This window comes from Squalius cephalus (genome assembly GCF_949319135.1).
Source record: "Squalius cephalus genome assembly, chromosome: 21".
In the NCBI taxonomy this organism is placed as follows: domain Eukaryota; kingdom Metazoa; phylum Chordata; class Actinopteri; order Cypriniformes; family Leuciscidae; genus Squalius; species Squalius cephalus.
The window spans coordinates 24,303,055-24,318,063 of NC_137142.1; the positions used below are offsets into that span (position 1 = coordinate 24,303,055).

The following is a 15,009-nucleotide window of genomic DNA, read 5'->3' on the forward strand; positions in this document are numbered from 1 at the left end:
CTCATCAGTATGCTCCATCCTGTGAACAGACTCAGGCTTCCCTCTCTAGCTTTAACACTCCAGAATTGTTCATGCACAATTTATATTCAGTGTGGGCGACAATGCCGTCACAATCCAGCCTTGGCACCACTCGAATGCTCTAAAACCCTACTTAAATTCTCTACTTGAAACTAAGTCTAACTAATATAAAAACAAACTTTGAGATGGTTGCACCACATTCTATACAAATGTCAGCTGTGACTGATCAGCTCATGTGTTGGGGTGTAATTTGAACCACTTCTGTCAGCGCAAGAATATAAGTTTCCTGGATTATCATCATCATCATCAGGGTACAGACTTATTTCAAGATTTCATCCTATTAAGGATGTTATTAGTAATTAGTTCCCCAGGCTGAATCTTAGGGATTTGTGAATCTGTACCTGTAAGTAGGCCTGCTGGCAGCGCTGCACGAGCTGGTGGAAGGCAGGAGTGCGGAGGTGTGCGTGGATATGTGCAGGGTTTAACCTCTGCAGAGCCTCCATAATGATCTCCTGAAGGACAAACGGACTAAGAACACCTTTCGCTGCCCCCACACAAAACTGGTACACGTGGTTCACACCTGGGGAGAGAGGAAGAGGGAGGAGGATAAGGAAACATTCTGAAACTGAAGGAATCTCTAATACATTGCATTTATGTTCTTTTACCTGTTCTTTTAATTCTCAAAGTTTTCAATTTATGATTCTGTTTACATAATTTATTAATGTTGAATTATAAATTAATTATTCATAATTATTTGTAATATTAATTAATTCACCCAAAAATTCAAATTGTCATCATTTACTCACCCTCATGTCGTTCCAAACCTGTAAGACTTTCGTTCATCTTCAGAACACAAATTAAGAATTTTTTTATGAAATCCGAGTGATTTCTTTCCCTCTATTGACAGCTACGCAACTACTACTTTGACGCTTCAAAAAGTTCATAAACAGATCATAAAACTAACCCATAATATTTGAGTGGTTTTCTGAAGAGACACGATCGCTTTATATGCTGAACAGATTTATTTTAGGCTTTTATTAACACAAATATTCAAAGCAGGTTCGGTTGAGCTTCTGTTTATGTTCGCTGATCAATGTTTATATATATGTGAATAAAAGCCTAAATTCAATCTGTTCATCAAATAAAGTAATCGTGTCTCTTCAGAAAACTTGGACTAAACCGCTCAAAGTTAGAGATCGTAAAAACTAATCCATATGAATTAAGCGTCAAAGTGGTAGTTGCATAGACTGTCAATGGAGGGACAGAAATCTCTCAAATTTTATTAAAAATATCTTCATTTCTGTACAGAAGATGATCAAAATGGGATGATCTTACGGGTTTGGAACAGCATGAGGGTGAGTAAATGATGACAGAATTTTCATTTTTGGGTGAATTTAACCCTTTAAAGTGCTCCTATTAGGGGCCGTTCACATATCACGTCTAAAAACACATGGAAGGAGATCCTTCTTTCCAAAGCGTTTGCGCTCCCGTTGCGTCTGTTGGTGCTATGCAACCATGAACTGCGATCACCACGACAAAGAATTTCCAGTAATGGATTTCCACCACCGAAAAACGCTTCTTGTAGCTCTGCTACAAGAAAAAAATGTAGTGTTTGGGTGAACCCCATACTTCATGTTGACTGAGCTTTCAATGTTGTTACGGAAAGCTCAGTTGGTTGGAAGCTGATTGGATGGTTCTTGTCACATGACCTGCTGTGCGCTTGCGGCATTCTGAAAAGTTGTCACTCTTAAAATAACATTTGAAATGTCGAACTTGAGCGCACAAAAGACGCGATATGTGAACGGCCCCTTATGCTAGCTTAAAGGTTCCTAATGCATCAAGAAAAAAAAGAAAAAAGAAAAGTGAATTGTCTCATAATATACATTGCACATCACCTAATTTCTAAAAGAGTCTGAAAATGATTAGTTCAAAGATTCAGTCTCTCTAAACTACTCCTTTCTGTGCAGCGCTGAAAACGGTCTTCTCGACATGTTGACAACACAAGCCAAACTTTTCTAGGCCTCAGCTAAAACAACAGTGTTCGAGGTCGGATCAAAGTAGACCTTGTTTGCAGGCAGCCAACGAAGACCATAGGGCTGGTATTATGCAAACTGTTTACATTGTTATGGACGATGGAATTGCTGACAACACATTTCAGCAGTTCAGATCAATTCTCGATTCTTTTAAGAGACAACAACTTTTTGTCATGCACTTTGATCGCAGACCTTTAACATTTAACATAAATTGAAATCCAAGTACAAAAAGCACTGTCAACATACAACCATTTCAATAAGCCAACTTCATCGCACCTTTCTGATTATGCCTTGCTTATCGGTTTTATAAACTGAATTTATATTTTCTTGCATTTTTGTCGCATTATGTCTGCATTTCCTGTGCACTATTTCCTGGTCCCAAAGTTTTTACTATGAAGGGCCAAAAATAAGACATGCATTATATCTAACTATATATTAATAATAATAATAATCTCTACATTTCAATGCAAAAATTAAGCAAAATATGTTAAAACAAAAAGATACATTAGAAATAAAGATGTGCTTCAACTTAATTACACTAAGGCTTATTTAGTTTCTTGGAACTGCAAGCATTACCAAAAATATGCCATTGAATATTCTAATCAATTAACAGCCCTCTATTTTGATTTGCCGAGCTGCGTTTCAAGTGTGCTGACATTTAGTATTAAAAAATTCCCTATAAATTAATAATTCCCTTTGGGCTAAATTGGCCTGTTTCTCTTACATCTATTGGTTGAGAATGTGGGTAGTTTAATCTAAATTGTAAGCGTATACTAAGTCATTTATCATTGTTGCGGATGAAATAGATGTGACATGTAGCGCATGGCTTAATTGAATGTATGAATGGATGAATAGAAAAAGCTGTTACTCTAATCTAGTCTGCCTCCCTGTTTTTAAACTGCAGTAAATTAAGATCTGACATCTCACACTATACGATAAGGTAAGAATTGAGCGTGTTCCTCAATTTCTAGAATGCCTTGTTTATAGCTAAACTGATGCCATCGCGTGTTCAGTGTCATTCAAATAGCTATCAGTCACAGAGAGCTGAACGAAATTAAACTGCAGTAATAAAAATTCCTCTATAAGGACGATTATTCTCCTCACAGAACGGTAAGATTGAGTGTGTTCCTCTATCTATTTCTAAAGGCCTTATTTATTTATAGCAAGATTGTTTGTCAGTGCGTGTACCATTTCAATTAATGTGCTATATCCTCCCTGTATTAAACAGCTAAATGCTTGCCTGTTTGTGAGAGCTCGTGCAACATTGCTTGTCCGAGTGTGATTTGAAGGGGAACGATTTAAAATCTGGATCAAGTAAAGCTTAACATTGAAACTGTGAATCCACAGCGAAGAAACCCTGTTGTTTTACGCGCCCAGAGAAACTTCCACAGAGAGACAATCGGCCGAGATCGATGTTCCATCAATTAAAGTGCAAAACTGTCATTTGCTTGTCGTTTACCGAAGCAGTTGTGTTTACACTGAAGTAATTTCAAGTTATCATTATTTCTAAATGTATCTTTTAGATCTAATCACCTTAGGATGAATAAGTCTTGAACTTTGAAAGTTTAAATAAACTTTTTCTACCAAAAATGTTCCTATCACCCTATTAACAAATTTGTTTAGATTCACACTTAGTTATGGCATTTAGAACTGTCATCTAGCTTTAGCTTGTCATTAACTATGCACTGAAGCAGGGGAGTCTCAAGAGAAGCCAGGTTATTCTGGTATATTTTTCTGTTGATATGAAAAATTGTGTACATTTAGCAATATAGCTGGTGAATTATGTATATTATGATGTTGATTAACTATATGCCTTTCTCCACTGACATTAAGTTGTTCAAAGCGTTTCTAACTGATTTTTAGAAGGCAGACTGAGATGGCAAACAGGAGCATGGTTTGTGTAACAATAGCAACACACTATTAGCTGTTTGATAACGTAGACAAGCCAAAGGCTAATAATATCAATTACCGTTACGTGTCCGACGTTGTAGAGATAGATACATAAAATGCATTAACATTCTAATACATCGAATTTGTAGACAACTCAGTATAATTCACTCTTCCACTTCTTCTGAATCAGTTTTTGGTTCAAACACATATGGCTGAATAAAACCAGTATTGCCACTTGCCATTGTGCAGCGTTTATTACAGTAAAGTTGACCGAGTGGATCTCTGAACTGGTCTGAGTGAGTTATTTAATAGGCATGAAGAAATGTTTTTCACAGGAAAAATGTTTAAATTTGTAATTTTGGTGATCAAAGATCTTTAACAGAGACAAATAAATATTGAGCATTCAAAAGCATCCCTGGTAAGTGGTCCAACTAAAGGTGTGTGGAGTTTAGGGCTGTAATCTCCCAGTCGATTAGTTGATTATTGGTCGATACGTTCTGGCTCGACCAAAATTCTGATTGGTCGTTTTTTGCCGCATTCATTTCATCAGTTTTGCCGCGTTCATTTCATCAGGTGGAAAGCACTAATTGCTAATGGGGGTGTTTTCAGAGCACCCCTGTTTCACAGGTAACAGTCTGTCTTCAGAACACCCCCCTTGTTATAATTCATTTAGGCGGACAACAAGGCTACCAAGTACTGCGCACAGTGCGCAGCTAATTCATTTAAAGTTTTTTTTCGTAACGTCATTTTTAGTCGAAAATTTCAGGACTTCAGTCGACCGAGATTTTCTTTGGTTGATTACAGCTCCTAGTGGAGTCAATCCTGTCAGACTAAGAAAAGAGGTATCAGCACTATTATTGTATTCTTTTCCTTTCAAACATAAACAATAATATTGTTTAACTTTTAAAAAAACTGCTTTTAATTGATAGAAAGAGAAAAAAACTTTTTTCTTTACTCAGTTAAGTGACGAAGTCTCACATATCTCACAAATCTCCCATACAGGCCAACACTTCATCACCACACTTCACTATTAGTGTACAATCACTTACACGACACTTAGCTGTTCCACTGCCTAAGGGGAAGATGTGGATGCCTGGCTCACAAGCATTACAGACTGCCTCAGATCAAAGACAATTGAACTGTTATTATTTTTTAATAATAATCATAATTTTGAGAAGATTCCTGACACACGATTCAAGCCAGAACCACAACCATGTGGATATAGTCAAGATCACCAGTTCTCTAAGCCATGCCTTCCCAGCGCAGCTGAAATTAAGCAACAAGCATATCACCCACCTTCAAAAGGAGCTGACATGTGCCAAGAGCCGCACAGACAAGCTGGAAGTGGAAGCTGCAAGCTGGAAATGAAAGTCCAGGATGACTTCAAGTGTCAGACCACTGAGTTCCTGAGAGAGCTGATGCACACTCAATAATGCACAGACTACCTCGAAGTACCCGATGAAGTGGAGCAAGAAACAAGTTGAAGGTTCAAGAAGCTCTTACAGTCGCTGAACGTGACAAACAAGAATTCAAGACTGTCCAGAAGCACCTGGTAAAGCAACTCCAATCTGCTGAACATCTACAACAGAAAGCCAAAGCTGATGTTAAAGACAAGAACTCTAAAATCAATGCTCTGGAAGACCCCCTGGAAAGGTACTGGGGTGCAACGGATCACAGTTGATCTGGGATCCGTACAGACCAGGCCCCACGGTTCGGCACACATGTGATTCGCGGAATTGCTAAATTTAACCATAATAGAGTGAAAGTTTATCATTTGGATGTGTTTTGTATTGCCAATGTACACATTCAAACCAATTTAAACACGGAAGAAGAGGCGAAAATCGGGACTCGCGCGTTATCTGCGTACACGCAGAGAGCGGGTTTCAGATAGTGCTCGAACACGAATTGATTCCTCTTTCGCGTTTCCTTGCCCTTGAACGGACACATGCACACACAATTATGTCTAAATACCCTTCTCGGCAAGTATTCTCTCGGTTATGTCATAAGTGAACAGTTGAGAAAGAAACCAGATGTTTGTCAGGTTTTTTTCGGTCCGTGCATTCGGTCTTAAAGTGACAGCAGAAACCTAATATTCCTTCTGTTGTCTCTGTGTCATTAATGTTAATAAAACAACAAAATACAGCTTTACAAAGATTAAACTATATTTAATTTCTACAGTGAACAAATAGTGTTATTTTACATTTAATTAATTAATTTCTGTACCTGAATACTACTGTTAGACTTTGTAACTTTGTTATTTAGTATTCATCTCTGCTTGTAATTTATGTATTTGTTCTTATTTTATAACTGACTGCTGACTTATTTTTAATAATGTTTGAACTTTATCAGTTAGGCTAGAAGTTTTTGATGTGGCATCAAAGAACTTCAAGTGAGCTTTAAGTAATAAATGAAAAGCAAAGTTACATTGATTGATCGTTATGTTGATTTTCTCAGTTTTTTGTTGCCTTACTAACATTAAATGGATAGTTCCCCCCAAAATGAAAGTTTCTTTCATCTGTTGAAAATAAAAGTTATTTTGAAGAAAGTGGCTAACCAAACAGTTGCTCATCCGCAGTTCCATAGTATATTTTTTCCTGCTATGGAAGTCAATGGGGACCAGCAACTGTTTGGATAGTCACTTTCTTCAAAATATCTTATTTTGTGTTCAGCACAAGAAAGAAATTAATACAGGTTTGGAACAAGATTAGATTAAGTAAGTAAGGACAGAATTTTCATTTTTGGGTGTACTATCCCTTTAAGGACAAGTGGCAGCATGTTTACTATTAGGCTACTGTCGCTTTCAGACCTGGACGCATCTAATATACAGGCATGACACGCACTCGATTTTCTCTCAAATGTTTGCTTTCACTTTAGACATAACCAACTGTGTTTATGTAAACCTTGCGTGTATTTGACAGTATTAGCGCAATGAGACTCGAAAGATAACTTAGTCCAGTAACCAGGCGCTGTTTGACAGGCTTTTAGTGCCTATGCGCTTCGGGTGTATGCGCTCAGAAACAGCACGCGAATGAAATGTTTAACCGGCAAAGCACATGAAAAGAATAAAATTTTGTGAATTGCAGTGTCCCATGTGTGTCACTCTACCTCTGCGTTACCACGTGATGTGAATGTACGTTGCGTCGTGAGATTGAGGCGCCAGAACTACAACTGTTAGAATGCACTGTAGCACGATACTTCGATTTTTCTTCAAAAGCAGATCGTGGAGACATTTTAATTGTCCACGATCAAAAATCGTGATATCGCACAACCCTAGTCCACAGACAGGTAACCTGTTCACACAAAGTCAAACTATCAGCTACTAAGTGAGACACTGCTTAAAGAGTTTACAGGCATGGAGTCTAAAAATTTACTGTTAACCACTGTTAAAAAAAAAATTTAAAAAAAGTTGACAAGAAACTCCCCAAGCCTACTACAACCGTTTTCGACAAGCCTACTTTGGTGCACATAAGAAAACCCGAACTTGAAGAGGATATGAACTTCAAAACCCTCTTCCTAAGAAATCTGCACCCTGGAGTAAGTCATCACCTAGGCCTCATGTCCTGCCCTGCCCCATGACGTGACCTGACACACAAGGCCTACATCAAACAAAAGACAGCCAGCCTCAAAGAAAGGTTCGAAAACATCCACAGTTTTAAACTCCATCGCCCAAGACACAAGCCTTGCACTGGAAGAGACACAGTGGCATGACAACACCATAAGTCCATGCCAATGACAGCTCCCTAGGGGTGGGCGATCTGACGATTTTATATCGTGGTCAATCTTGAAGACGTCGATGATCTACTTTTCAAGCGAATCATAGAGACCGTGATCTTTTATTTCCTCGTAATAGCGGAACTTTTATTTTGATGGCTTTGAGAATGGCAGCGTCTGAGCACACATCGCTCACATTCTCCATCTTTACTATTACTAAATTTAACTGTTAAACAAAGAAAGTGAATGGTTTACGAAAGAGTATCATAGCATTTGCTTTTACAGATATTATTAGTAACAGAAAGACAAACACTATTAATATGTTCTCATTTACCTTCAGCAAATGTGATTTTATGATTGAATTTAAACAAATCTTTGAATATCTAAAACATTTAATTTCACAAACCTTGCAGGCTTATTCGAATTTATCAGTCAGATCTTCTGAAGTGCACATTTGTAGCCTGGATAATCGCGTGTATTCTGTCCGTTTGAAATGAATGCGGACAGGAAAGTTCAGCTTCACTGGAGACGCACAATCGACAAATTGTGAACCCTTGATTTCAAACTATGCTGCGCTATATTTAGTAGCCCGCTATGTCATATTCATGTAATTTTCACTGTGCTGTATGTAATATTAGTGATACCTTGTCTATTTGAAAAAATTATTACCAGAGTGCACAAACTTAGATTACTGAGTGCCCTGTTAGTTACAGTGTTTACTTTTTATAAAAAATAAATAAATGTGTCTTTATTTGTGAAAAATACTGTAAGATGATAACAGAATCAAGAAGTTGCTATCTAAAGTAAGTCTGTTTAATTTAGAGAATTCTTTAATTCATTTTCAAATTATGTATTTAAATATTAATTCAAATATATAGGCTTTATACATAAACCAGGACCCCACACAGCATATCTTAATGAGAGTGCAAATTAGTACCTGTCTGCCTGGCGGAAAAATTACGTTTTAAACGTGCTCTATTATTTTAGAGAATGTAGTTAATATTTACATTATTAATGATTTATCATATCCACCCATGACCCACCTGCAATTAATCAGAATATTTTTTATTACTTGACCCGCCCGATCTGCGGATTATCCACAGCGCCCACGGATTTAACCATGATCCGCGCATCACTAATACTCTGCTCTTTAAGATATCGGCATCACTATCCGCGCATCACTAATACCCTGCTCTTTAAGATATCGGCAATTAAAAATCTAATATCGGTCAACCACTAGTTTAATGACTATATTGACAACTGATTGTTTAATGCAGTACTGGGTTTTAAATTGTGCAAATAGATAAAGTCCATAGGCTTGTTCCAGTCTGGATATTCTCGATAGTACATCTCAAAATTGGGAAGGTCGCGATTCAAATCATGGATTGTGATTGTTTGTTATAAGATCATGATATGAAATTTTGGGAAGATCGCCCACCCCTACAACTACTACACAAACTGCTGGGAAAAGTCATGGGACCAGCCATACTTCAAGAAAACCAAAAGACCGAACTAGTGTTGTCAAAAATATTGATATTTCGATAAATATCGATACTGAAATATCTAAACAGTACCATACTAATTTCCCGAAGTATCGATACACCGATACAAGCCGAGCTGTCACTTTCACTTCTCTCCAAAGGTGCGTTGACAAACACCACACGCGCACTCGTCTCATTCGCTCTGGTTAAATAGCAAAAGTGAATGGGGCCGATCACACCTGACGCGTTTTTTGCAGTGAGAGGCGCCTATTTTCAATTGGTTTCCTATGGCAGCGAGCGTTCTGCGCGCTGTTTATGCGCCTGGCGTTTTTGAAGTTGAAAAAAAAAGCAACTCCGAGCGGAAAAAGCGCCCGACGTCATCGCGTTTTTTTTTCCACTGTCCATTCGATTGAATGGAGAGGCGGGCCTTCCGTTTTAGTGATGAAAGCTAGTTGCTTTAACGCCCGGAGAGTGCGATGATGGAGGATAAACTTGTGGTGCTCTCGAGGGTTACCAGGAGCTTAACGACTTCACGAGCTTACCGTAACTATCACAATGTTAACAGAAAGTAAATAAAGTTAATAAAAGGCTGTTTTGACGTTTACTTGACTGACAGGACAGCGGTTTCAGTGGTTGCCTAGCAACATAAAAAACGCAGCACACTGCTCGTTCTCTGTGATGGTAAAATTAACTTGTGCTTATTTAACTTTATTCAAAAAATTATTGAATTCTGCAATTTGCCTTCATTAGCGATTATCCTCAATTTGATTACACAGATACTAATTAAACTAAACTGAGCTAGACAAAGACATCTCTGAATTCAATAATGAAATGCCTTTAACTGAAAATGTAATGTTTAATCTTATTATTATACATTACTGACACTCTATCCTCCAATTTGATACAACTTAAAGTGCTATGACACAATCTGTATTGTTAAAAGCACTATATAAATAAAGGTGACTTGATGTCGATCCAGTGAGCATTGTTTCGCGTGTGATGCACGCACGTTTGCGTTTAAATCTGCTCATCAAATAACGTTAATGTATTAACCAGCATTTATGCTTTTGAACAAGTGCACTACCTCAGGACATTTTTGTTCATGTAAAATATACCTCATTGTCATGTTCTAGACTTGTTATATTTAGCTAAAAAAAAAAAAAAAACTATTAATATTAACTAATATTGTGGCAGTTTTTTTCTCTGTGTTTTTAAAAAATGGTATTGAATATCGATATTTTTCAAGGTATCGTATCGAAGTTAGAAATTCTAGTATTGTGACAACACTAGACCGAACAACTGGAAACCTAGCTGGACATCCAAAGGCGATCAACCAATGCATTCAAAGGCATCCAATGTGGGTAATCGACGACGAAACCTACCAAGACACCATTCAGTTAAGCACAGCACTGAGGATGCCCAAGAACGAGAAAATATACAATAAAAGACATGGAACCACTAATGAGGCAACTGAAAGTGTTCATCGAAAACAAGCTAAACATGGATGAGAACCAAGATGAGTCAAGCTCGTTATGACTAGCGATGGATCGGCCAATGATCATCTGGTACACCTTCATAATGAAGATGATTGTTCCACCTGTTCTACAACAACATAGAACAGGTGTCTCTCACAGCCAACCACCAACGAAAACCCAGAGGTACCAGAGAAACCCGTCCTGGTTACACATCACTCACAAAGAAACCACCAAATGAACCCCAAAATCAAGAACCATGTTTATGCAACAGTAACCACAATAAGCATAGAAGGTCAGAAAGTCTGCCACCACCAGAAGGCATCACAAGAGGAATGCAAAGTAGGAGACAAAGTTTTGCACTACAGCTCTACACAGCCATGCCAAACTACCTCCCACTGTCTGCCAAAGAACTTCCTGCCTTACTGGAGTGACTCCCGTCAGATCATGGATGATCCCTTGTCCAAGGCAAAGATGCAAAAAGTCATTCGAGACTCAACTGGGAATAAACATGGGTCAAACCTACAAGAAAAGTGGGGATCAACACAGACTGAAATAGATCTGACCCTACCCTACCCTACCCTACCCTCAACAAACATGTTCTTCCTACAGGTAGAAACTAGCTTCAGAAAGGAAACATGTAACTATCCACCCAACAAGTAAAACACCTAACATTAAGTTAAGGTACATGACACCTTAGCAACTGTAGTTGTAAGCCATACCAGAAAACTATTTGTTTACAAAAAAACTGATTTGTTTTGTTTCGTCTCTTCCTTTATTAGGTAAAAAGGCTGTCTACCCCATAAGGGTCAAGTTAATGATATTAAGATTGACGCACCACACCTAATATCTCTAACATCCTAATATCCACCTTAAAATCAAATGTGTGAGAGAGAGAGAGAGATCTCCATGCACATCCACATTTTTACCACAAATTATGTCACCAGAAAATTAAAGGTAAACGGTCTCAACCTAGAACAATTTCTCTCAAAACACCATTTCAGGCATGAAAAGACCTCCAGCAAATCAACGAACCTGAAAACCAAGGACGCCGACAAATTGCTAATAAATAGTGCTACCGTGCTAATAAATAGAGTTTTCACTATAGTTTGGATATTAATATCTGTGACAGAGTTTATAGTTATATAACCCATTCAAATGAACCCATGTAAAAATAAGTCATTCATTCCAAATTCCCTATAAATTAATGAATAAACCTTTGAGCTAAATTGACCTGTTTCCAAGCACACACACTGTTTATATACTAACTTAGCAAAAACATTTTAAGTATTTAACCCAGAATATCCTTTTAAAGGAAGCTTGTGGAGGTCCATGTCATTACCTTCTGATAATACACATCTATGCACATCTACACATACACATCTCGGAGGGGACCATTAGCAATACAAGAATACAAACAAGACATTTCATAAAATGCCTAACCAAAACATGGCATATTTTCTACCTCTACATTCTCAATTGTAATATTTAATGCCATTAAAACTGGCAACATGCGCGCAATCAGCATGGGATAAAGCTCAGAGTAACAAGACAGACATCAGGATGTCAATAACTCTGCTGGAGAGTCACCTCTTATCCGCTGAAGGCAAGGTAAACTGCCAACATATAATTTACAGTCTATGTTAACTATTATAGCAGGTAACGGGAAATAAAATGGGATTTTAGAAAACTGTTTTTCCTAAAAGCCAAATTGCAAAGATAAATGGGCATACCAAGACGTGCAGCCAGGCCCAACAGCCATTTGACGTCTTCTGTGTATGGGGGGCTACGGGAAAAGTTGTTCGGATGATCGTTGTGGGCCCTCCTTCCCAACATCTCCAAGGCCAGCATGCCTAAATAAGGACAGGAACATTTCGCCATCAACACTCTGTACTGTACGACACTGTACTGATCAAGTATTAAATTGACACATGCACCCAAACATCCTAATCTCCAGGACTTATGAGTACTGATAGAACGGAAATCATGCCTTAATTAATATTTCTCACTGTGAGAGTTCTTTGTGAGTCCTGCAACATGGACACAACCGACCTCTCCCTCACCTCTCTTGATAATTAATCACCACAATTCAGGACCAGATGGATCCTAATGGGTGCAAAACAGCAACATAAGGACAGGCAAGCCATGCCCTAATGGATCTATGTAATTAGAAATCAGGCGTCCTTACCAACTCTGTAGGCCGAGTGGAGGTAGTGCAGGCCCTGCTGGCTGATTGGTTGACTGTGCTGCTCGTCTTCCACAGGAAATGGTGCACTGACCAGCGAGGTGGGCTGGGACGAGAGTCCTGGAAGAGAAGTCCCCTGAATGGCCTGGATGGTGGCGCCTGAGTGTACTCCTGCTGCTGGGCAAAAAAAGGGGAGAGGATGTTCAGGGGTGTCTATGAATTTGCAGACTGTCCAATGCTTTCCCAACAATTTCTGGAAAACTGGTAAGAACTGTAATGAATTTTGTCTGCACCGAGTTTAAGGTGCACTAAATAACTATGCTTAAACTAAATAACTCAACTATGTAACTATGGTCTATGCTTTCAAGATGGCCACCCTCTGTGTGGAACTCTCCAGTTGTTTCTGTATTTGTTAGTTTGTCCTGTTTTTTTGTTTTTCTTAAACAATCAGTTTCACCAGTGATGAACTGCTGAATATTCAGCAGTACACACTAACCAATCTTCTACAGGTTTTTGATTATTCTGATGTTTTGCTGAACATTGTAGTTTGAGGAGCAGCAGCGCTGCCCAAGCGCTCTAGGACGCACAAGCGTGGGAAGCGAGCCGGAAATCTAGTCAAACTCAGACATCGCAGCTTTAGAACCACACTGCCTGGTATCCATCTGGCAAATCTCCGCTCTCTACCCAAAAAAACGGACTACCTTCTCTCCTGAATTAAAAAAGGACTTTTCAAACTCTACAGCTCTGTGTTTCACAGAAACATGGCTGAATGGAGCCATTCCGTTTTCCTCTTTCATCCTCATAAGTGTTTACATTCCATAGCAAGCGCATGTGAGTGCAGTGCTGCAAAAGCTGGCTGATCCGATCACAAAGCAGCAACATCCGGACTCTCTTATTATTATTCTTGGTGACTTTAATCAAGCAAACCTCACCCTTGAACTGCCAAAATACCGACAACACATTACATGCCCAACCAGAGAAAACAATATTTTGGACCACTGCTACACCACAATAAAGGATGCATATCGGTCCATCCCTAGAGCAGCTTTAGGACTCTGATCACTATCTGGTTCATCTTATACTGACCTACAGGCAGAAACTGAAATCAGCTAAACCTATAATAAGGACTGTTAAAGGATGGACTAAAGAAGCAGAGTGGGATTTAAAAGCCTGCTTCAATTGCACTGATTGGACTGTTTTTGAAGCTGCTGCCACTGATTTGGATGAACTCACAGATTATGTCACACCATATATCAGTTTCTGTGAGGATATGTGCATTCCTACCAGGACTTATTTAACATACAACAACGACAAACCATGGTTTTCAGCGAAACTCAGACAGCTTCGCCAGGCCTAAGATGATGCTTACAGGAATGGGGGAAAAAATCATGTCAAAAAACACACTGACAAAAGAGAATAGAGTGGCTAAAAGGAGACATCACAATCTACAAGACGACACCATCCCCCAATTCTGTAGGGAATAAACAACTTGCTGACGACCTGAATGATTTCTACAGCAGATTTGAAAATAAAAGTCACACCCCACACCCACTCTGACAGTCTCTCTGCACAACAATCAACACCTCCAGTAACCCCACTCTTTCCCCTTCTGCACTTCAGATCAGTGAAGAGGATGTGTGTCAGGTCGAGAAACAGAAGACAAGGAAAGCACCAGGCCCAGGCGGTTTCCCACCAGCCTGTGCTGTCCAGCTGGCCTTCATCTTCTCACAGATCTTCAACAGATCACTGGAGAAAGTCCCTTCCTGCTTCAAATGCTCCACCATCATCACCATCCCCAAAAAAAAAAAAAAAAATCACTGGCTAAATGACTACAGACCAGTCGCTCTCACGTCTGTGGTCATGAAGTCGTTTGAAAGACTGGTGCTGGCACACCTGAAGGACATCACAGGACCCCTGCAGTTTGCCTATCTAGCAAACAGGTCAGTGGATGATGCAGTCAACATGGGACTGCATTACATCCTGCAACATCTGGACAAACCGGGGACTTATGCAAGAATCCTGTTTGTGGACTTCATCTCGGCCTTCAACACCATCATCCCAGCAGTCCTTCATACTAAGTTAACCCAGCTCTCAGTTCCTAGCTCTATTTGTCAGTAGATCACCAGTTTTCTGACAGATAGGCAACAGCTAGTGAGGCTGGGGATATTCACATCCACTGCGGCACCCAGTGATTGGAACATTTTACGAAATGAAAGAAA

At 39.1% G+C, this 15,009-nt stretch overlaps 1 protein-coding gene across 9 annotated transcripts in view; it reads right to left on the reverse strand.

Moving 5' to 3' along the window:
• The window catches only part of zswim8 (zinc finger, SWIM-type containing 8), a 49,397-nt gene that overhangs the window by 3,163 nt on the left and 31,225 nt on the right, over positions 1-15,009 (reverse strand). For 4 of the 9 annotated variants that reach the window (XM_079855993.1, XM_079855989.1, XM_079855991.1 and 1 more), the window contains 3 exons: positions 12,794-12,967; positions 12,339-12,458; positions 420-598 (listed from right to left, as the gene is read on the reverse strand). In XM_079855993.1, the coding sequence (XP_079712119.1) occupies positions 420-598; positions 12,339-12,458; positions 12,794-12,967 (473 nt within the window). Of the gene's footprint in view, positions 1-419; positions 599-12,338; positions 12,459-12,668; positions 12,712-12,793; positions 12,968-15,009 lie in introns of all 9 variants that reach the window. The other 5 variants (XM_079855994.1, XM_079855990.1, XM_079855992.1 and 2 more) reach the window with 3 other exon arrangements.